Genomic DNA, 23,847 nt, shown 5'->3' on the forward strand with positions numbered 1-23,847 from the left:
TATCATACGAGGCAGACCGATGAGGGCAAGAAGGATACGTGAAGGCCATAAGGGAATGTCGAGTTTTATTGCTTCCAATAAATGTCTTTGTTATTTTCGTTTTGAGGAGTGTAAATTTAAGTTTTGGTTAGAACATTTATTCATTTGTTTTGTTTGAAATTTCGTAGAGTATGTTTGAAACCTTTAGAAATTGATTTGAAATAGGGTCCGAAGACGATTTTATTATATCTTGAGTTTTAATGAATTTTGAACAAGGTCTTTATTTAGTTTTTATGATTGGATGTCATATCTTAGTAGTAAGTAATGACCTCAGCTTAGACTGAAAAGTTGGGTCATTACAGTCATCCTCTTCTCTGTATATCTTTCTTAGAAAAAGAGTGCTTGGAAAATATATATGAGACATTTTCAAAATTAGCAAAATAAACTAAAATATTTGTAAAATATAAAAATTTTTGGATTCTATCAATGATAGAAACCGACAAAGTTTCATTATTATCTATCAGTATTACTAATAGAAGCATATCAGTGTTAATCAATGTCTATTATTGATAGAATTTGAAATTTTGTTATATTGTGTAAATAGTTGGTTAAATTTTCTATTTTTGATAATTTTCCAATTTATATATATATTCTCAAATATAAAGACTATTTTGTAGTATTATCAAGAGATTAGGAGTGTGAATATTGCAGTAAAAAAGAAAATAAAACATAATCATCACCTTTATTTTATATATTATATACATGTCACGTTGTCATTTGTCTTTTTCGGAATATTAAATAATCTATCATATAAAGTCAGGATTTGGTATAAAATAATTTGTTTATTTTTTGTAATTAACATATAACTTGTCGTTTGTGTAATTTAGCCTGTTATTAAATTCCAAATTTATGTAATTTAGCATGTTATTAAATCCTAAACTTTAATAAAATTAAAGATAATGTATGAAAGCAAGAAAAATACTAGATTAATTTAATAGTTTTTTTTGTTTTTAATTATGGTTGAATTTGACCAACCATAGATGCATTCAAACTAAGAGTCAAACTTTGTATCTATATAAAATATTTACCAACAAGACAAAACCTTTGTATCCCTACGTTTAGCTTTTGCAAACCATGGAGCGTTGTAAGGTTACCATTCTCATACTCAGCCTTACCATCTCCATCTTTCCATTACAACTTCTCTCCTCAGAAGCTATCCCCAATCAAGGTACTACAATTAGAAATTATCAAAGAAAGTCCTCACAACGAGACTGACATTACATGTCGCCTTTCTTTATTTAAAATTTGCCTTGATTGATAGTTATTTTGGTATGAACTTTCATTTTTCAGATGTTAGCTACATGAAGTTTGTACATAATGCCACTGATTTACCAACAAAAGAAGAATATGACTACATAATTATAGGAGGTGGAACAGCGGGGTGCCCATTAGCTACAACATTATCATCAAAATTCTCAATCCTCGTTTTAGAAAGAGGCAGTGACCCCAACAAATATCCTTCTGTGTTGAATGCACAAGGTATAAACAATGCTTTTGCTGCTGGAGATGATGGAAAAAATCCCTTTCAATATTTCGTCTCGGAAGATGGCGTAGAGAACATAAGAGGACGAGTTCTTGGCGGGGGAAGCATGGTCAATGCCGGGTTCTACTCCAGGGGACATCGAGAGTTTTTTGAAAACGCAGGTGTTGATTGGGACATGGAATTGGTTGAGAAGGCTTATGAATGGGTTGAAGAGACTGTGGTATCTCAACCAATTTTAAATAATGCTTGGCAAGCTGCTTTTAGAAGTGCTTTGTTGGAAGGTGGTGTTGTCCCTGATAATGGGTTTGATTTGAGGCATCTTGTGGGTACTAAAATTGGAGGTTCAATCTTTGATAACAAAGGAAATAGACATGGAGCTGTGGAGCTTCTTAATAAGGCTAATCCCACAAATATTAAAGTTGCAATTCAAGCCACGGTTCAAAAGATCCTATTTTCTGGTTAGTCCTCTAAATATTTGATTCAGATTATTATATTTTGCTTCTTGGAATTTTTTTTTTTTAAATAAATCGTTTTGATTTACCAATTCTACAAACGCTCGTTTTGGTCTTGATCTTTTAAATAATTTTTTATACATTGTCTATAGATAATTTTATAACCATGGCATGTTATGCTGTGACTTAATACATATCTACTCACCATGCACATGGAACCAACCAATATGATTATTTATTTTAATTTAAAGACTAAATAGGCTTCGTTTTTCCCATTTTTTTTGTTTATAAACTCAATTGAATACATGATAATTAATTGAAAGAAGCAACGTAAGAAATAATAGTTTATAGAGGCAAGAACGAAGAGATGATTTAAGTTTATTTAAGTTTTTCTTAGAGGAGAAATGATTAGGGTGCAGTTCGTTGACTTTATAAAATAGATCATTTAGAAACAAAATTATCAACTGACATTTTTTATTACACACAAAGATGACTGCAGTCACAGTAGTACCTAAGTATCTTCAAATTAAAAAACAAACAACAAATTAAAATATATGATTATTTTCAAATTTTAGTAAAATAAACAAAAATGTTTACAAAATATAATAAAATTTTACAATATATCTACGATGAATCACAATAAACCAAGATAGACAACTATATTAGTTCATACATTCTATATCATGATAGATACATGTGATAATCTAACTTGATCTATCAAAGATAAATTGTGCTATTTTTTATAGATTGTGATATTTTATTATATATTTATAAGTCTCTTAACAAAATTTGTTTTTAAAATAATTTCTCTAAAATATACAATAATCAACAAAAATTTCTCTTATTAAATATACTATATAATTTAAGTAGTTGTAATACATCATTCATCTGTGTCGTCTTTTAGAACTGACATTTAGTGTCATTGACCCACATCTATGTATGATTATCTAAAACTGTTTGTAACAAATATATATTCCTTTTCATATACTTGCTAGTTGCTAGCAATATAATCTGCATCAATTTCTTTAGTTACTTTTTTAATAATAAATAAATGAAATCAGATGTTTTCGTTGGAAAACTTTTAATAAAGTAGAACATTGCTTTAAATGTAAAAAAAAAACATATATTTAAGTATTTACAGTAAACATCTCTCAATTTCTATCATTGATAGATGTTTATTTGAATCTAAAACTCTTTACACGTACTGTCAGCATCCTCCCTTCAATGCCCAAATCTGTTCAAACCAGCTCTCACCAACTCCCACATCCCAGTAGAACGACTCGCTATGGGTTTCTCTCCATCGATCATCTCCCAGTTTTCCCACATTTGTCATGACTTCTCTACTCCTTAGATTCGTCGCAGACTCAGATCTGAGTCTCTGCTCCCATTATCTCCCTTCGTTGGATCCTCATGCAGTTTTTGAAAGACATGATTTGTTCTCAGTTTATTTTGCACAACCTGGTTCAGTTAGTCCAAATCAGTTTAGTTTTGGTTCGATTAGTTTGCTCCAATTCCGTCAAAAAACCAACTTGGTTCAGTCAAAGCCAAGCTAGTTTTGGTTTAGTTCTATTAATCGATATTAGCATTTTTCTATTTTGATCTAGATCCATTCATTGGTCTCTAATTCGTTTTTCAGATTCATTTCGTGGTTCTCTGTTCTATTTTCAAGTCGGTCATTCATGGGTTGCAGGTTTCTATTTTCAACTAAAAGATTGTGGGTTTTGTTTTTAATTAAATTTTTAAGTAGGTCTTTGTTTTCAACTCATGTTTCTTGATTTGATTAACAAGTTTGTTTCGGTTACCTCTGCAATAATATATATTGTTCACTTTGAGCATGCACTCTCATGATTTTACCTTTGGCTTCATCCAAAAGGCCTCACAGCATTGGCAATATAGTTAAAAGGTCTCATCCCTTATGAACTTATGATAATCTTCTTATTAATTGAAGTGAGACTTAATTGATCACATTTCCACCTAAAAAAGGTTTTTTATCAACAAATTAACTCTAGTTGTTTCTACTATCTTGATTTTGAGGGGTGGGTGTGTTAGGGTAAACTAGGGTTTTTGACCTAATTAGTATTATTCCTTTTAAAATTTTCCTTTTTAGTATTCTTTTAGTTGTCACCGAAAAATCATAGGTGTTGACTAAAGACACAATATTGCTGGATCTAATGTAATTAACAAAGTAAACAAAGAGCTAGTAAAGAAATAATAGCACAAGACATTTGGTAACCCAATTCATACACTTACTGTGGGACTTCATCCAATTGAGAAGATATGTTCACTAGAGTATGAATGGGGATTAAAAATATACAACAAATCTTTTGAAAGACTATATTGAGATAAAACAAGATAACTTTAGTAGTTGCTACTTGATTAGTTGTCCTTGCAAAAACAGCTCTCTTGAATTGATTACCTCCACCAATACAGTCCGATTAGGCTCCCCTAATTACTATATTCCATGTTCTCAATCAATGTTGAACAACATGTAGTCAGTCAATAACTAACAATCATCGTGAACATGCAAGAACAACCATCTTTATTCACAGCTCAGAAGTTTCTTCCACGAACAAAAAGAATAACATACAGCCGCATAACACACACGCTTTCAATCCTAGTATTTTTCTTTTTCTTCGTCGCACAATACAAATGCACAAGGCAAATAAAAAGACCACACAAATAAGGAAAGACCATCAACTGGCCATAAGGACCACCCACAACAATATGACCAAAGCAATAAGGAAAGTTAAAGCATGGGAACAAAATAACAACGACTTTTTACTGCCAACCAAAAAGTAATTTATAAGCACCTTTGAATAAGTTAACTATTCAATAATTTATACAAAATTAATTAACATCTATGATGAACTCGTAGGTTTATCAGCAACTGGAGTTTCATATTCAGATTCGAAAGGAAAGTTACACACAGCATCCATTCACAAAAATGGTGAGATAATTGTAAGTGCAGGAGCCATTGGAAGTCCTCAACTTCTCCTTCTAAGTGGAATTGGCCCGAAATCTCATCTTTCATCCTTAAAACTACCTGTCGTTCTTCACCAACCTCACGTCGGACAGTTTATGACGGACAATCCCCGTTTCGGTACCACCATTGTCCTTCCATTCCAATTACTTCCTTCAGCTGGAAAAGTTGTCGGAATTTTACAAGAAAATATCTATATACAATCTTTCGCTGGCCCTTCAACATTTTTAGTTCCACCAGCTTTCAGCCTCCTTCCTCCTCAATCCACTTCCATCAACCCCACCTTAGCAAGTTTTGTTGGTAAATTCTCTGATGTCAATTCTAAAGGGTGGCTTCATTTGAATTCCTCACTTGATGTGAAGAAGAGCCCCATTGTTCGATTCAATTATTATTCACATCATGATGACCTTGATCGATGTGTTAGAGGAGTAAGAAAAGTGGGGGATTTGCTTAAAACTCAAACTATAGAAAAGATTAAGACCCAAGATTTGGAGGGTGAAAAAGCATTTATGTTTTTGGGACTTCCGTTAACGGAAAATTTGTGGAATGATAGCTCTGTTAAAGAATATTGTAAAAAAACGGTGACTACATATTGGCATTATCATGGAGGATGTTTGGTTGGCAAAGTTGTCGACGGTAATTATAAAGTGATCGGAATTGAAAATTTACGTGTAGTTGATGGCTCCACTTTCTCTGTCTCACCGGGAACTAATCCTATGGCCACCCTCATGATGCTTGGCCGGTGAGTTCTCTTCCGAAGATAATTAATAATAAGAATAACAACATGGTATTTTGTTAAAAAAATATAGTCTAATTTATAAAGTAACTTAGCTTAGCTTAGCTTTGATTTCCAGCTTAGCTTTGATTTCCTTTTATTGTTTTTTGTTTTCATGAACTACAATTTCAAAATTGTTTTGCAGATATGTTGGCCTTAAGGTGCTGAAACAAAGATGGTGAGTAGAGTTGTCTAACGAAGAGTCGTTCTTTGTTTCCCATGTTTTCATTTAAGAGGGCTAGAAATAAGAGGTTGAAAACATATGCATATTTGATAAAGTTATCAAATTTGGGACTAGTTAAAGACTCACATGTATCTCCAAATTGAAAGTTGGCAAAATGTGATGATGTCGCATGATTTTAATCAAGATTGCTTTATCAAGTAAAATAATTTGGTTGAATTTGATATTATTATTTCAACTAACACCTTCAACCCAAAAATAGATTTAATTCGATCTAAATGTCAAAGTTCATCTTAGAACTCTATTATGTAAATAAAAGAGTTCTATTTCATATGATGGAGTAAGAAATTTCGCACTCTATAGAGCATAGAAATAAATTTACTAAACCATTGTTTGAACTTTTAATTTTTGCAAGTCGAAAACATTTTTCCAAAACTTTAACTTCAAGAACTTCACACATTGTACTAGAGATTGAACCAAGTTCATATCAAATCTATATAAAAACACAAGTTCAACTCAACGAAACATGTTTCTTCATGAACTTTGTGTCAATAATGCACTCCTTGAATTTTACTTTTGTACAATTGTTTTTTTATTGTTCTCTTATATATACTAATCCATAACATGTGTGATGCTTGTGGATTTTATAATTTGTTTTAAGTAGTGATCGATGGATTTCATCACCCAAATTCCATATCAAATATTTAACGACTGAATCACACACCAAAAGCTAGTCTTAGTGGTAAGTCATGGTTACGTTGAACTTAAGAAGCATGTTAGCTTCTCGAATAAAATTGTTTCCAACCGAGGTAACTGATGGAGGAGGGGGGTTATTGATGGTTGTTTCCAATTGCAACGAAAATAAATTGCAACACAAAGTAAATTGTAAAATTCAATATTAAAATAGTCTAGCTTGAGTTAAAACGAAATTTCCTATTCAATCTATTTGATTATGCTTTTATCAATACTAAATTTCTAAGTTGCTTTTCCCTTACCAATTTCAATTGGAAAAGCCAATTAAATTATCCAAAGCAACGACTAATCGATATTAATTAAACTGGTGAAAAGTATACAAGCTTGAAATTAATATTGATTTCATAATTAAGATCAATGGAGAAATGCTTAGTTTAATTATTTTTAAGTGTCTAACTAAATATTCATACAAATTCAATTCTAGGTTAGATTGATCAATAACTATAGCAAGCGATTCAACAAAGCAATAATCCAACGATCTCCAAGCATCTGAAAATAAGGTATTAAAATGTCAAAAGCATGATTGAATTAATAAACAGAGAAGATATAGTGCAAAAATCACAAATACAATTAAGGGAAAACCCTAAACAATCCAAGGGAAAGCAAATACCTTAGGTACAAACATCATCCAAAATGTCAACAATAATATGTGAAAGTCCTCAACCAAATAGTTTAAGAGAGTGCCAAAGAGTTTTATGTGAAGAATCTCTAAAAGTGCGTAAGAGTGTCCTTTCTGAATGTTGGCGGCTGCAGCGCTAGAATATGCGGCACTGTAATGCCATGCGTTTTGAGCGCACGTCTTCGGTTTGGAGTTTGTAGCGTCGTGGCACATATGCACAATGCTCACTAATGGAACCTTCTATCTTATGGCGTCGTGGCATACCTTCAATGTGCCAACATGAATTCCTCTTGCTCCATTAATGACACTAGACCTCCCACCGTGCTAGTTTAGTCTTGAAATAAACATTATGGAATAGAATGACCTAAATATATGAAGCACAATTCCTTCAAAATCATGGAATATATGGGCAAAATACAAGAATGATCCCCGTTTAAACAAAATAAGATAGTGTATTTTCAACGCTATCAAGAAGATAAAAAAAATAGTTTCAGAAGACTATAATTAACATATGATTAGTGTGTTTAACACTGTTTTATCATTAATTAGTCTTTGATTAACCACTTGAAAAGAACAGACAAAATATGAATTCATGAATCTTTTAAAGGTAAAATATCTGGTTCGATTCAAATATATCTCTAAAATTAGATATTGATGTTTTCATATATATGGTCAGAATCACATTGATACATAAGATTAAGACTTCAACCTAAATAGTTGGAACATAGAGAATGATGTGGTTATATGTTCAAACTAAGTTTATATGTTCATGAAGGAATTGAACAAAATCCAGCTTGTAGTTTATTCGAAAAGCTTAAGCTAAGAAAACAAATAACTACCTGAAAGGGCATTTGTTTGTGCAGATTAAACCTCTAAAGGAAGTTAGAAAGTTGGAGATAACTCTTATGCTTGTGATCAAATAATCTAAGCATGCACAATTAAGACATGGATACGTGACTACTCACCAAAAGCTAAAGACCTAGAAGGTTATGATTATGGACATGGAAACTTACACCCAAGCTAAAAAGCATTTATGATTGCTCATCCCTAATCAATTTTACTATAGAGGCCGTTTGGCCCCTGGTTTTGGAATCAAGTGTGCCAAGCCCACGTTTGGCCCACAGTGTAAAAGGATGGGATTAAGAAATGGGGTAAATCGGCCATTCAATCTTTTTACAAAATCAAAAAAAAAATCTCTCTTCTTAATTTCTTCTCGATCTTTCATGGTCTCTCTTCCCATCTCTTCCTCTTCTTCGCGTTCGCATCAAACCCTAGCCTCCTCTACGCCTCTTCATCTCCTCATTTAATTTCTCTTCTGTCTCTTTTTTTTTCCCATACAAGAAGCAAGGTAAGTGGAAATCGGATTCCGACGGAGATTTATTGACGGGTCTGTGTGTGTGTTTTTTTTTTAATGCTTTATTTGTTCTAATCTTTTTTTGTTCCTTTGTTCTTTTTTTTTTTTGTTCAATGTTTGTTGTTCTAAGGTTTTTTTTTTGTGTGTTTTTTCCTGCATGCATCTTTATCTTTGTTTTAAGGTTGCGGGTTTGTGCTATTCTTTTTTTTTTTTTTTGTAATTTTTTAATGCTTTATTTGTTCTAATTTTTTTTGTTGCTTTGTTCCATTTTTTTTTGTTCAATCCTATCTGTTCTGCTAAGGTTCTTTTTTTGTGTTTTTTTTCTTGTTCTGCATGCATCTTTATCTTTGTCGTAAGCTTTTTTTTTCCTATGTTTTCGTGCATATTCTTTGTTGGAAGTTTTTTCCTTATCTGTAATGCCTTTTTTTCCTTTTTTTGTTCTGTAATGCATTTTTTTCCTTTTTGTTTTTGTTCCGTAGATACACTTTTTTTTAAAAAAATTATTACTTTTCTAAATGAATACATCAGAAATAAGAAGGTGATATACTATATCTGTCTTGTATGTGCTAGATAATCTAATTCTCTTTTACTTTCTTATTATTACTGAATAGAGAAAAAAAAAATTGAATTGGAGATACTATTGTTTTTAATTCATTTTTTTTCTATTACCTGATCTGAAAAAGTTTTAGATGGAAATGATATTGAACTTGTGTCGCCATCTTGTGCCCTTATTAACAAGGTTTGTCTTCTTCACACTCATATGCAAAGTTTGTTGCACACTCAAATCATTCAGTGGCTTATTCTTCTTTGCCTTATTTTGCAGAAATGTCATGTCAAGAACAAGGATATATGCAAGTTCCTTGATGGTATCTATCTCAAGAAGAGAAGTTGGAGCTTAGAGGTGATCAATAAAGTGTAAGTTATATCTGCACTTAGTTTCTCTTTTGGAATTGTTTTTTCATGACTAATAGTTTAATTTTGTGATGTTTTTTTTTTGTCTATTCTTTGAAAATACATCACAGTTTTGTTTTATGACAGTTTTTAGGCAAAAAAACAATGCTCAGTAACCCATTTTGCACTTGATTTCTGCTTACGAATCTAATAATAATGATCTTAGGTTCTTCATGTGTGCATTGCATTAACATTATATTGATCTTGAATTTTTAGTTATGTGAAGCTTTTTTTTATTTGAAAGGATACCAGTGAAGGGAGCTAGAGAAGAGCATCCTTATCACAAATTTTATTATCATAAGGAGTTGCAAAGGTTCATTTACATAGGAAGATTACAGAAGGCATTTATGTTTAATGCTAAAGTAGCTTGACTGTAATTTTTGAGTATTTTGCTTTTTGAGGACCAACTTCCCGTGAGAGTGCAGATATCTTCCCAAGCATTTTGATAGGATGAATCTTTTTCTGCGAAGAGAAGATTGTTTCTTCTTATCCAAATTGTCCATAAGGTAGCTCTGGCTGCATTGAAGCTGATGATGTTTTTTGCATTACCACCTGTTAGCCTACATAGGCTTAAGCAGAGGTCTTTTACATTTGTGTTGGCCATAGGAATGCCTGTTTCGGAGCTCCAAAGATTCCAAAATCTATGGGCAGTAGGACATAGGATGAATAAATGGTTCATGTCTTCGTTTGAGGATCGGCAGGATATACACCAGTTTGGGTTGAGGCACATGCTTGGGTTCCTCTTTTGGATGTTATCCATAGTATTAAGCTTCTGATGAACCATGGTCCAAATGAAGAATTTACATTTTTGTGGAATGTGAGACCTCCAGAGGTGTTTGAGCTCCTTTTCCCAGTTTGTCTCCCTTGGAATTGAGGTTTCCTTGAATGCAAGATCTTTTGCTGATGCCACCGAGTAGACGTTGCTGTCACTTGGTTTCCAGAGAGGCTTACTTATCCCTCTGTTGCTGTGAATCTGAGGCAAGCTCATTTTGATGGACTCCCAAATATGGTTTTCCCTCTCATTTAAAGGTCGCCTTGGATTAATGTTCCATCCATCGGTACTTTGGTCCCAAACTTCCTTTACAGTAGCTGATTGTAGATTCGAGAGAGCATAGAGTCTAGGAATTTGGTGGGAGAGAGGAATATTGTTTTGCCATTTGCATTACCAAAAGGAAAGGGAGGAGCCATCGTTGGGAATCCAGCTGATTTTTGATTCAAACCAGTCTTTCCATTTTTTGATTGCATTCCAGGGAGATTTTGCACTACTATTTCTACCTACTACTGGTATGTCGCCTTGATGGTTTTTTGTGTATTTAGCATCTATACACTTTTTCCAAAGAGAGTTTGACTCATTGTGGTATCTCCATAGCCATTTGCATAGGAGGACTTGGTTTGTGTCCTTTAGCTTGCTAATTCCCAGGCCTTCCAACTTCTTAGGGGAGGTACAAATTCTCCAATTGATCAGGTGAGCATTTTGTTTGTCCTCACTTCCTCCCCACAAGAAATCTCTCCAATGTTTTTCAATTTCTTTGTAAACAGAGACAGGAGCTTTGAAAGTAGAAAGCTGATAGGTGGGAAGGCTCGAGAGAGAAGCTTTTAAAAGGGTAAGTCTTCCTCCTTTGGAAATTTGTGAGTATTTCCATCCGTTTAGTTTTTTGTGGATACATTCGATTGTTTGTCCCCAAAAAGATCTGGATCTTGGGTTTCCTCCTAACGGAACTCCTAGGTAGTTGACTGGTAGGAATTTAGTTTGAAACCCGAAAAGTCTAGCTATCTGATCTGTTCTATCGGCAGATATGTTAATGGGGCTTATTGTTGACTTCAAAAGGTTGAAAGTCAGCCCAGAAGCTTTCTCAAAGAGGGAGAGCGCCATCTGTAAATTGTTTAAGTACTTTTCATTGTCTTCGACAAAGATGAGTACATCGTCCGCAAATAGGAGGTGGGATATATTGCAGCAGTTGTTGAAAGAGACCCCTTTGATAGCTCCTTTTGTTTCCAGGTGGGACAACAATCTGCTTAAGTAATCCATGGCTAAGACAAAGATGAAAGGAGAGAGAGGGTCTCCCTGCCTTATACCTCTTTCCGCCTTGATTCTGCCTTATACCTTTAGTTATGTGAAGCTTAGATGCTCATTAACCATTTATTTTAAAACATCAAACTTCAAATTTTTATTACTCTTCTAAATTAAAAGTTTGTAGATCATTTGCAATTGTGGAACATTTTGGTTATTTGTTTGTTTTAAAAGATCAAGTTTTGATATTTTAATTACTTTTCTAAATCAAAGTTTGTAAATCAAGTTTGTGTAGTCTTAGTGTTTGAGTTTTAAAATATTTTGGTACCTTGATTTCTTTATTTGGTAGTTGAGAAATTTAAATTTGACAAAACTGATTTTACGGTGGATAATAGGTGAGAGATTTAAATTTAGAAATCTTATTTTTATTTACATATAAAGTAGTTGTATTTGTATTAAAAAAAAATAATGTTTACTTTTGGTAGTTGAGACATTGAAATTTTGGAAATCTTAATTTTATTTTATTTGTATTTAATACATAGTAATTATTATCTTTTCATTTATCAATGGTGGTTGAGTGATTTAAAAGGAAAGTTTTATTACTTCACACACCCATTTGTTTTAAATAGAGCACTTCTCCTTCATTTCTCAACACACAACCTCCTTGGTTTATTTCTAAAATTTACTTTCTTTGAGGTTGAGGTCATAACATTCTCCCATATCTTTGAGTGGTAACTATTTTACATTTATTTTATATAGATTTGGTTTTATATATATATTATTATCTTTTTTCTATACTATTATTTTCCTTCTTTTTCCATTGTTCTTTGATATTTTGTTTGGGTATGTATATTTTACTTTGTTAATGTGGACTTTTCTTTGTTTTCCAACTATCAAGAAGTAAGGTCAATTCTATTAGTTCCACTTATCTCATTTCATTGACTGTTCTATTTTGCTTTTTTTTTTTTTTTTTGTAGGTTTGTCTTAGTCTTTCCTTGCATAGTCACACCATTATGTAATGTGCTCTTTTCTTTCCTACATTTGTATATGGACTTTTGTGTTTTTAATTTCTTTGTTAGTATATTCATGTTTTGTATATTATGATTGTGTTATATTTGTCAAATTATTTGGTTTAACTTTTGAGAATACTGTGAAATTTAATTTGTAATATTATTTTTTCCTTTTTAAGTTAATTTATATTGTTCACTTGTTGTAATAAAACATGAGGGTTACACATGTTTTTTATAAACAAAAAACTCACTTGAAACCTCTGTTTGTGAATAACAATAATTCTGATTTTTTATAGAAACAAATGGGATGAGTATTACTAACTTTTTTCTTAAAAACATTTGCATAAAAATAATTATGGTTGATGTGATATTGACTTGTTATATAAAGATTTGTACAAAAGTTAATTTTAAAAATGATTGGCTTTAACCTATTTTAAAAAAGCAAAATTAAATTATAAAATTTAAATTTCATATAAAATTAAATATTTAATATCAGAAAACGGATATGTCGTAAAAATATGATAAAAAAGATTAAAGAAGAAAGCAAATTTCTTACTATGATTTTTGTTATTTTGGATTTTAAAACGAAAGATAAATTAACAACTTATTACTAACTTCTAAAACGTCGGTAAATTTGTAACAAAGCAAAATGTTAAAACTTTTGTTTGTAAATTATTAAAAAAGATAATCTACTTTTCTAAATTAAATTAAAATCAAGTAAGTTTGACAATTTTTTTTTCCTGTTTTTAAAGATATCATTGTCTTTTCTAAAATCAAAACTAAATAAAAAAACTTGTTTTACTTCATAACTGAGTTACATAAATTGAAAAAACGAAAACAATTTCTTAAAACTTTTGTTTTTAAGAAAATAATCGTAAAAGAAGATAATTTATTGTTTTTTTAAAGCAATTCTAAATTAAAATTAAGTAAGTCTCACAATATTTTTTTAAAAGGCATAATTGTCTTTTTTAAAAAAATCAAAACTAAATCAAGAAAATTTTCAAACTTCATAGCTAAATTATATAAATAATGAGTTACATAATTAAAAAAACAAAAATAAACTTTTTAAACATTTCTTTTTAAGAAAAAAAATTGTAAAGGTAATGTTGTACTTTTTTAAAAGCAATGCTAAATTAAAATCAATTAAGACACCACATTGTCTTTTCTAAAATTAAAACTAAATCAAGAAATTTTCAAACTTCATAACTAAATTGCATAGCGCAAAGAGTTACATAATTTAAAAAAAAATTAAAACTTTTGTTTTGAAGAAAAAAATTGTAAAAGAAGATAATCTTGTATTTTTTAAAAAAGCAATGCTAAATTAAAATCAAGTAAGTCTCACAAGTTTTTTTCCTTAAAAAACACTATTGTTTTTTCTAAAATCAAAACTAAATCATGAAAATTTTAAAACTTCATAACTAAATTATATAGAGGAAAGAGTTACATAATTAAAACAAAAAACAAAAACAAAAGAACTTCGTGTACTACGAACTCAATTGTGTTTGTTTTATCAGGAACTTATCGTTAATTAAAGTACTAAAATAGCATGGACATAGAACCAAACGAGTTGATTGCAATACTTACTGTCATTTGCACAACACAACAACAATGGATGCTAATTGTCACACCCCCTCCCGGACTACCTGCTACCTTAGACCGAAAGATGGCGTGAAGCCGACGAACAACGTTTTTCTGTACCTGTATCTGTCGACTCTGCTTAAAACTTTCATGTGATGAACTTGCCAATCTAGTATATAAACTATTGTGGTTTAAATACTTTCCAAACATTTAATATCTACGTGCTAGCATAAATTTCTTTAAGAAATCTAGTCTCCAAATGTATACTTGAAAATAGTCATGAAATTCAAATACCTTTCATGGCTTCGTAAATAAACATTTATCGCATTCAATCATAATAACAGTTATGGAAAATATTTCAAAGTTGGTTTTGTCACTCACAGTCTTGGGCTAGATCCTTGGTCTATAAGCTCGGTTTAATTCTTCTCGGCCTGCCAACAACCCAACCGAGTTTAAAACCCTAAACATTCTGGTTTCCTAAAGATATACATAACATGTCGCACCAAAGATGACGCTCACGAAAACAAAGCTTAAGAAATAAAATCCTATTTCAACAATTCTCTAAAATTTCCAGATTTCTAACATAAACTTCAAAGGACTATAACTTTCTCAATACTTAACCAAAATGAGTGTTCTTTATATCAAACTCTTCATTTTGAGATCCTCTAAAACTTACCTGAAGACATATAAATCTGATTCCCCGTGCATAAACACTTATATATTAAATAGTTTTATTAAATTAATTAAAGAAAAGAAAGAAAAGAAAGGACAAAAAGAAGAAAAGGAGAAGAAAATTTCATTTTCTCTTTTCTTCTTCTTCTTCTCTTCCCTTCACCGCCAAGATTTTGAAGACATCCAAGTTCCCTTTATTTTTTTTTTCTTTTTCCTTCTTCAATTCGCAGAGAACTTCTAAGAGAGAGTTTGGAAGAAGAAGAGAAATTTTACTAGAACTTTTAGGTTGAAGAAGAGGAGGAGAACTCAAGCAAAGTGTATCAATGGCTGAATTTTAGTTCATTCTGCACATCACTGGTTTCTAATTCGGTTTGAACTCTTCAAAAGGAATTAAGAGGTGAGATTTACATTTACTGAAAGTTAACTCATTTTTAAACAAACTTTATGAAGAACGTTGGAGCAAATTCGGATATTCATTTGGTGCTTTTTGATGAAGAAAACAGGGCAGTTGGTTTTCACTCGAAATCAGGAGGTCTCTGGTTTTTCTTGTATTTCAGAGTGTATCGGTGGAGTTAGAATCTCTATTTGGTATGGTTGGAAAGCTTATTCAATTTACTACAACTTTCATGAAGAAATTGTAAACCAAAAACGACTAAAAATTGGTTAAATTGTAGGAACAAGTTAAAGAGGTCGTGTGCGCGCGATTCTGGAAGTGGTTCTGTTTTGAGGGTTATATGTGTTTATGCACGGGGAATCAGATTTATATGTCTTCAGGTAAGTTTTAGAGGATCTCAAAATGAAGAGTTTGATATAAAGAACACTCATTTTGGTTAAGTATTGAGAAAGTTATAGTCCTTTGAAGTTTATGTTAGAAATCTGGAAATTTTAGAGAATTGTTGAAATAGGATTTTATTTCTTAAGCTTTGTTTTCGTGAGCGTCATCTTTGGTGCGACATGTTATGTATATCTTTAGGAAACCAGAATGTTTAGGGTTTTAATACTCGGTTGGGTTTTTGGCAGGCCGAGAAGAATTAAACCGAGCTTATAGACCAAAGATCTAGCCCAAGACTGTGAGTGACAAAACCAACTTTGAAATATTTTCCATAACTGTTATTATGATTGAATGCGATAAATGTTTATTTACGAAGCCATGAAAGGTATTTGAATTTCATGACTATTTTCAAGTATACATTTGGAGACTAGATTTCTTAAAGAAATTTATGCTAGCACGTAGATATTAAATGTTTGGAAAGTATTTAAACCACAATAGTTTATATACTAGATTGGCAAGTTCATCACATGAAAGTTTTAAGCAGAGTCGACAGATACAGGTACAGAAAAACGTTGTTCGTCGGCTTCACGCCATCTTTCGGTCTAAGGTAGCAGGTAGTCCGGGAGGGGGTGTGACACTAATGTTCAATATGATAATGAGACTTGGAGACAGAAGAATAGAAAACCAATCACCACACCTAAGACACCAAATTAGGCAACTTAACTTTTTTCGTCTAATTCATGAAAGTGATATAGCTTGTCGAGAGAGTATACGGATGGATCGAAGATGTTTTACTATCTTGTGTACTATGTTAAGAACAAGAGGGGGGTTGGAAGCCACTCAATATGAGGATGTTGAAGAGATGGTTGCGATTTTTTTGCATATTGTAGCACACGATGTTAAGAATAGGGTAGCTCAATGACATTTTGCAAGGTCTGGTGAAACAGTGTCAAGACACTTCAATGCTGTTCTTAACGCAGTTCTTAGACTCCATGAAATCCTTCTTAATCAACCTGATCCAGTAACCCATTCATGTTCTCGCACGAGAAATGGTGATGGTTTCAGGTATATAATCGGCCCGCCACTACTTTACAGTGGATATGTACCTACTAGTCTATAAGTCCCAAAGAGTAAGATGATGCATTCTCTTCTCCCCACACAGTGGTGTTAGACGATATACTCATTTAATATGGTGTAACCTAATAATTCATTATGGGTGCAACATGGGCAGGTTACTACTACTTGTGTGATGCTGGTTATCCAAATGTTGAAGGATTCCTCGCTCCATACCGAGGTCAACGTTCCATCTAACTGAATGGCATGGAGGAAACCCACCAAAATTCCCAAAAGAGCTATTTAACATAATGCATTCCCCACTGCTAGGAACGTTATTGAATGAGCATTTTGATCATTGAAGGGTCGGTGGGCCATTCTACGAGGGAGATCATATTACTCTGTTGACATATAATGTAAAATAATAACAACATGTTGCCTCTTACATAACTTGATACATAGAGAAATGGGTTCAGAGACAACATTTGAGGAGCCACATCTTAGTGAAGGTGATTCAAACAAGATGAACATTGAGAATATAAACTTCGTGAAAACAACTAATGTCTGGACTGAATGGAGGGATAATCTTGCAAACCAAATGTTTGAGGATTGGAATAATATACGACTAATGTATGTAGTTTAGTTTTCTATATAATTTTGTTGTTTTATCACATGATTTGTACTTGAACTATTTTTTGTGTGTAATTGGAGTCAGAAATACATGGGGTTTCCTCTAAATTATGAGAACTAAGTTGTCTATATGTCAATCTATAGATTTTGTATCCATTGACTTTTATAATATTCATGTGCTAATTTAGATGGTGTCAACAAATTTAAAAGTCACTAAGCATCGGTGGACAACCATTGAGGATGAGGTGTTAGTTGAGTGTTTACTACAACTAGTGGAGGAAGGTGGTTGAAGGGCTGATAATGGAACATCCAAACCAAGATATTTAGTACAAGTACAAAACTAATGAAACAAAAAATTTCTGGAAGCAACATACAAGTGACTCCAAATCTAGAGTCGAGAGTAAAAATTTTAAAAAAGCAATACACTGCCATAGCAAAGATGATGGGGCCAGCTTGTAGTAGGTTTGGCTGGAATGAGGAACAAAAGTGCATTGAAGCACAGAAATCTGTGTTCGATGATTGGGTTAAGGTAAGAAGATGAATATAATTCATATTTTCTATAAAAGTAAAATATAATATACTTACATATGTTAACTCCATGTAGGGACACCCCAATGCTCGAGGCCTACTAAATAAATCATTTCCTTACTTCTATGACTTGAAAATTATGTTTGGTAGAGATAGGGCTACTGGTGGTAGATGTAAGACACCCATTGAAATGGGCTTACAGATTGCAAGAGATACTGAGGAAGATGACATGGACATTAATCTTGAAGACTTTGATATTCCAAATCCACATGGACTCGAGCCACCTTCAGGGGAGGACATGTCATCCACTCCAACAAGTATGGCACATGATGTGGGATCATCTAAGCCAAGTAAGAAAAGACGGTCATATTCAGAGGACCTCATGGACACATTTCGCGCAAGTATGCGAGAAACTTCCAAGGAAATTAGAAAGATTGCTGCATGGCAGAGAGAAAAAATGGAAATAGAATCATCCATACACAAAAGATTATATGCTGAATTACAGACTATTCCTGGAATGGACGTGGATGATTGTTTAATTGTAGTCGAGTCTCTATTACCTGATCCCATAATGTTGCACACATTCCTTGACTACCCAGCATAATGGAAGTATAGAAAATGCATGCGTATATTAGGAAGGCAACCATAACCATAACTAAAGTAACTTTACTTGACTTTCACTTTTGTTTGACCTTTTGGTTATGCTTACTTTTGAAACAAACTAGACCCCTTGCTTAACTATAACTTTTGTAAACCCCATCAAATTAAATGATTTGTTATATTTTGTGGATGGATTGTAATATTCCTAATTAGAGCAACCATGTTAATGCAATTTAGATCAAAATTATTGTTATTGAATGTTACAATTTTTCTTTTTATATTATTGTCATGAAAAATCAGTAGAGTAAATAAATTGAATTAGAGGTACATAATCTGAAAAAAAAAACATTTCAATTTAATAATTGGTACATTATAAAATTTAGGATGTACAATTCGTAAAAAAAAAAAAAAAACTAAGCAAGTTAAACCCAGGAATGTAAAACCAACATCCAAACACATGCATGAGAAAACCAGATTTAATTTCCATATCCTGCACAAACCCAGATTTCCAAATCCTACACTCCAAACACAGTCATTTCTAATTCTCAAGCATCAAAATATCATCAGATAAGTCCACAGGCATTTAATTCTCATGCAGTTGATTCCGAACTTGCGCATCATTAAGACATGGATATGTGACTACTCACCAAGAGCTAAAAGACCTAGAAGGTTATGATCATGGACATGGAAACTTACACCCAAGCTAAAAAGGATTCATGATTGCTCATCCCTAATCAATTTTATTATATAGCCTTTATCCATATATTGCTCTATGTTCATTCATCATTAGTTCATTCTCTTCTCTCAACAATGTTTAATTACTATTTTGCAATTTTTCTTTTCCAAGTAGTCATGATTTGAAATACTTGCTCTATTGATTTTTTCTTACAAACTAAACTTTCACCATGATACCTTTAAAAGAAAATTTACATCATAAATGACATTGGTCCCTAGTTGGTGTCTATCGAGGCTACGTAAAGATTGATTTGCACTTTAATCAATTTAAAGAAAACTTTGTTGTTTTAGTGATATGTTGTGAGTATTTCATCTTTGGTTTAATCAACGAAAATTCTCATTTTTTTAAAATGGAAACATATAGTGGTATAGTGATTACACTATATCACAATTTCATTACTAATAGGCAATGTTACATATGTTTATTTTGACGAGAAACCATACAACAAACATTACTCTAACAAAGTCCTATAGTTTAGAGATATAGATGTTTGATTGTAGTCTTTGAACAAAGAGTTCCTACTTGACCACATTCCAATTAAAGTTTCAATATCTTCCTATATGTTGACCATGCTTTTTTTTCGCATCTCTGAAAATTCTATTATTTCTTTCCACCCAAAACTGATCAAAGAAGAGCCACCCCTACATTAAGGAAAATAATGTATTTTTTTTGTTGGTTTGCTTCATCACCCCAAGAGTCAAACAGAGGAATTTGGTATTATTTGGGTCAAATTCACCATCAACGTGCCTAGTTAGTCTATTCCATAGTCTTTTTGTGAAATGGCAGGAAGTGAAGATATGATTCAAGTCTTCGGCACCCGATTTGCAGAGAACACATTTACTGGGTTGAAGGTAAGAATTCAGAAACCTTTTTGTAACATATCCAATGTGTTTATACTTTCGTGGAAAAGAGACTAAATGAAAAACCTACATTTTTTTTTTTGCACTTTTGAATTCTAGAGAGTTTCAAAAAATCGGCCATCATTTTGATTTAGGGTTGAGCTTTCTGATCGGAATTGTCTCTTGGCAGAGACGATCATATAGATCTTATTTTCATTAGGATTCCAGATCAACCTGTTTTGACCTCTGCTTGTTGAGGGAATTTTTAGACTTCTCTTTATATTGATCCATTGATCTGTCTCTCTGTCTTTTAGAGATCGTCTAAAGTCTAAATTTTAGTCGTTCGTGGTGGAGTCCCACATCTCATCAATTGTTGTATTTTTGCCCTAGATAAAGCATATAGACTTGGATACCTGCTTGAAAGGGGACCAAAAATATTCCAATTGTTGTGCCAAAAAGATAAGTTTTTCCCATCCTTTATTTCCCAACTACAATATTTCTCAAACCATCCGATTCTTTTGATGATTTGTCTCCAAGGGGCTTTCATGCTACTATATTTTCCTTTGGTTGGGATGTCTCCAATGTGATGACCCCTATATTTTGCAGAGATGATCTTTTCCTAGAGGGAGTCTTTTTTTTTTTTATTGAAACGCCAAAGCCATTTACATAGGAGGCCAGAATTTGTATCTTTGACATTTGTAATACCCAAACCTCCTTTACATTTTGGGGAAGTAACAAGGGACCATTGAATCAGGTTTGTACTTTTTGCATCATTTATATTTTTTCAAAGGAAATCTTTTCAGTGTTTTTCAATTAAGTTACTAACACCAATAGGTGCTTTGAAAATTGAAAGCTGGTACGTAGGCAGACTAGATAGTGATGCTTGAATTAAAGTTAATTTTCCTCCTTTAAAGATTTGTGAGTACTTCCAACCGCTTAGCTTCTTTTGAATTTTATCAACAATGTTGTTCCAAAACCCTTTTGAATTTGGTTTTCCTCCTAGGTAGTCTATAGGAAAATGTTGTATAAGAATGTTCCATAGACTAGCAACTTCATTTGATCTGTTTGGAGGGATGTTTATGGGAGTAATTGATAATTTGCTTCTGTTGATGGTCAAACCAGAAGCTTCTTCAAAGAGGAATATAGCTTGCTTTAGGCTTCTAATTTCTCTGTTGTCATCCTCTATGAAAATTAGAATATCATCAGCAAATCATAAGTGATTTAGCCTGCAGTTTTTGTCAAATACAACCCCTTTAATGACTTCATTTCTATGCAACTAAGATAGGAGTCTCCTTAAGTAATATGGTAATCACAAAGATGAAAGGAGATATTGGGTCATCATGTCTAAGACCTCTGTTGGGTTTGATTCTGCCTTTAGGTCTACCATTTATCAAGATGAAGTATTACACATTACTAAAGCAAACTTTGATCCATTTTCTCCATTTTGAAGGATAGTTTTTCATCCTTATCATGTAGTCTATGAACTCCCATCTTACCTTGTCGAAAGCCTTTTCAAGATCAAGTTTTAGAACATATCTCTTGGATTTGCTTATGAACCAAAAATCAACAACTTCATTTTTCATAAGTATGACATCCGTGATTTGTCTCCCTTTGACAAAAGAAAGTTGGTTGGGAGAGATACTAAAAGGGAGAGTGGATTTCAGCCTATTTGCAGTTGTCTTTGCCATGATCTTGTATAGAGATGTTGTTAGGCCAATAGGTCTATAATCCTTTGGATTTACACAGGTTGATTTCTTGGCAATGACATTGAAAGCTATGAAAGTGTTATTGACACTCTTTTTTATAATACTTTTCTCATGAAAATCCTTGAAAACTTCCATAATGTCCCTTTTGAGAAAAGACTAGAATTTTTTGTAGAAGTCTGTAGTAAAACCATCAGGCCCGAGATCTTTATTGCCATTGAAAGAGAACATAGCTAGCATTTTTTATCTCAGATTCTTCGAAGTCAGCACATAAAGCATAGTGAAAGGATGAATCAACGGGTTTCCAATCAAGACTTTCAATGAGTAGTAGCTCCTTCTTACTTCCAACATAAATATTCTTGAAATGCTTTATGATTGTCTTTGTTATGATTGCGTCTATGCTATGTTTCAAACCTTGTTCATCTTCAATTTTAGTGATGAAACTTTTCTTCTATTTTATTATGCAAGCCTTGTGAAAGTAAGAAGTATTTTCATCCCCTTCCTGAATCCACTTCTTTTATAATTGTTGAGCCTATAATTAGGCTTCTATGAAGTCAATGTCATAGAGGTTGGATTTGATTGTTGTTCTTCTTCCACTACCTTAAGTGCTTAACTGATTTTGAGATTTCTTTTGGTCAATGCTCTTAATTTCCTTCGTGAGTTCCTTTTTTTAGTTTGCAAACTGGTTTAGCTTGTTTTTTGCCAGTTTTTAATTGGCTTTGATAGTTGTTTTAGTCTTTTCATGAAAGCAAAACCCAGATACCCTTCATGACTTGTGTTAGGCCACCAAATCCTGATGCTGTTTTTGAAATCCTTCTCCTTTAAGGAGAAATTATTTAGCCTGAAAGTGGAAAGGGGAAGGGCCCCAACGAATGTCAAAACACTCCAAAACAACTGAAAAGTGGCCTGATGTGATTCTTGGAAGGGTTCTTGAATAGTGAGTTTTGTAGATATCTTCCCAAATGGAAGTATATAGGAATCGATCAAGGCAAGAGCAAATTAGCTTCAGTATGAGATTTGATCACGTGTAGAGGTTGTTTGTGAGAGGAGGATCAATGAGATTTGTTCTTAGAATGAAACTATTAAGCTTGTTCATGCTGTGTTTTGCAATGCTAGAGGAATTTGATTTGCTCCTCTTTCTCACAACATTGAAATCTCCCACAAGAATCCAAGCTTGAGCTAATAAAAGGAGAGACCATCTAATTCCTCCCAAAACTCATTTCTGAATCTTCTTTTTGCAAGCCTGTATACAGCTGTTAGCCACCAAATTGAGTTTTGTCCTTTGAAATTTGCTATGATTGTAGATTTGCTTTCATTTGAGTTTATGACATTGAATCTAATATCATTCCAAAGGATCAAAATACCTCCTGAGTTTCTGATTGAATTTTTTGCAATCCACTTAATACTTTTTGTGTCCCACAGAGATTTGATTGTGAAATTCTTAATAGATTTCAGCTTGGTTTCAATAAAAACTACAACATTAGGATCGTAAGTAGTAATAATATTCACTACTATAGAAACTGACTCTCTTGACGGTTTTAAATATTCTTGACGGTTTTAAAATCGTCGTTGAATCCAGTGTCAAGAAAGGCAATTTTCTTCACAGTTGTAAAAAACGTCAAATTGTTAACGTTGACAGTTTATAACCGTCAAGTATTCAATTTTTCATGACAGTTTAGAACCGTCAAGAGTATAAGTTTTAATGACAGTTTAGAACCGTAAAAAATGTGAGTATGAATGACAAAAACCGTCAACAATACGAATATTCATGACATTTTAAAACCATCAAGAGTGCATTTTTCATGACATTTAATAACCGTCAAGAAAGTGATTGTTTATGATATTTTGTACCTGTCAAGAGTATTCTTTTTCATGACATTTGGGAACTATCAAGAGTATGATTTTTAATGACATTTTGGAACCGTTAAGAATTTGGTTGTTTATGACATCTGTGAACCGTCGAGAAATTTATTGTTCATGACATTTCAAAACCGTCAAGCAATTTTCATTTTTTTAATTGTAATTTATTTATATTATTGTTCCTGTATTATGCTCCCATTGGTCCAAGAATTCAACTACATATAAACGACAAATATACATCAAATGGCAACTAAACATCATCCATTCA

The 23,847-nt window shown here is 32.5% G+C and overlaps 2 protein-coding genes and 1 long non-coding RNA gene across 3 annotated transcripts; all 3 read left to right on the forward strand.

Moving 5' to 3' along the window:
* The first annotated feature begins 1,086 nt into the window (after positions 1-1,086).
* Positions 1,087-6,116, forward strand: LOC103493179 ((R)-mandelonitrile lyase 1-like). The gene is made up of 4 exons (XM_008453843.2): positions 1,087-1,207; positions 1,330-1,980; positions 4,850-5,696; positions 5,875-6,116. The coding sequence occupies exons 1-4, from the start codon at positions 1,114-1,116 to the stop codon at positions 5,909-5,911; spliced, it is 1,629 nt and encodes a 542-aa protein (XP_008452065.1). The 5' UTR covers positions 1,087-1,113; the 3' UTR covers positions 5,912-6,116.
* A 2,429-nt stretch (positions 6,117-8,545) lies between these two features.
* On the forward strand, positions 8,546-12,707 carry LOC127149348 (uncharacterized). Its single transcript, XR_007820845.1, has 4 exons — positions 8,546-8,630; positions 9,320-9,375; positions 9,460-9,551; positions 12,576-12,707. It is a non-coding gene; the product is annotated as an uncharacterized LOC127149348 (long non-coding RNA).
* Positions 12,708-17,755: 5,048 nt separating this feature from the next.
* Positions 17,756-18,445, forward strand: LOC103499248 (uncharacterized). The gene is made up of 2 exons (XM_008462218.1): positions 17,756-17,842; positions 17,918-18,445. The coding sequence occupies exons 1-2, from the start codon at positions 17,756-17,758 to the stop codon at positions 18,443-18,445; spliced, it is 615 nt and encodes a 204-aa protein (XP_008460440.1).
* Positions 18,446-23,847: the final 5,402 nt, after the last annotated feature.

This window comes from Cucumis melo, chromosome 5, assembly GCF_025177605.1.
Source record: "Cucumis melo cultivar AY chromosome 5, USDA_Cmelo_AY_1.0, whole genome shotgun sequence".
Taxonomy (NCBI): Eukaryota; Viridiplantae; Streptophyta; class Magnoliopsida; order Cucurbitales; family Cucurbitaceae; genus Cucumis; species Cucumis melo.

Coding starts and splice junctions, on each gene's coding strand:
- LOC103493179 (XM_008453843.2), top strand. CDS start 1,114: ATGGAGCGTTGTAAGGTTACCATTCTCATACTCAGCCTTACCATCTCC. Junction 1,981..4,849: donor TCAAAAGATCCTATTTTCTG/GTTAGTCCTCTA, acceptor ATGAACTCGTAG/GTTTATCAGCAACTGGAGTT. Junction 5,697..5,874: donor ACCCTCATGATGCTTGGCCG/GTGAGTTCTCTT, acceptor ATTGTTTTGCAG/ATATGTTGGCCTTAAGGTGC.
- LOC103499248 (XM_008462218.1), top strand. CDS start 17,756: ATGGGGCCAGCTTGTAGTAGGTTTGGCTGGAATGAGGAACAAAAGTGC. Junction 17,843..17,917: donor TGTTCGATGATTGGGTTAAG/GTAAGAAGATGA, acceptor AACTCCATGTAG/GGACACCCCAATGCTCGAGG.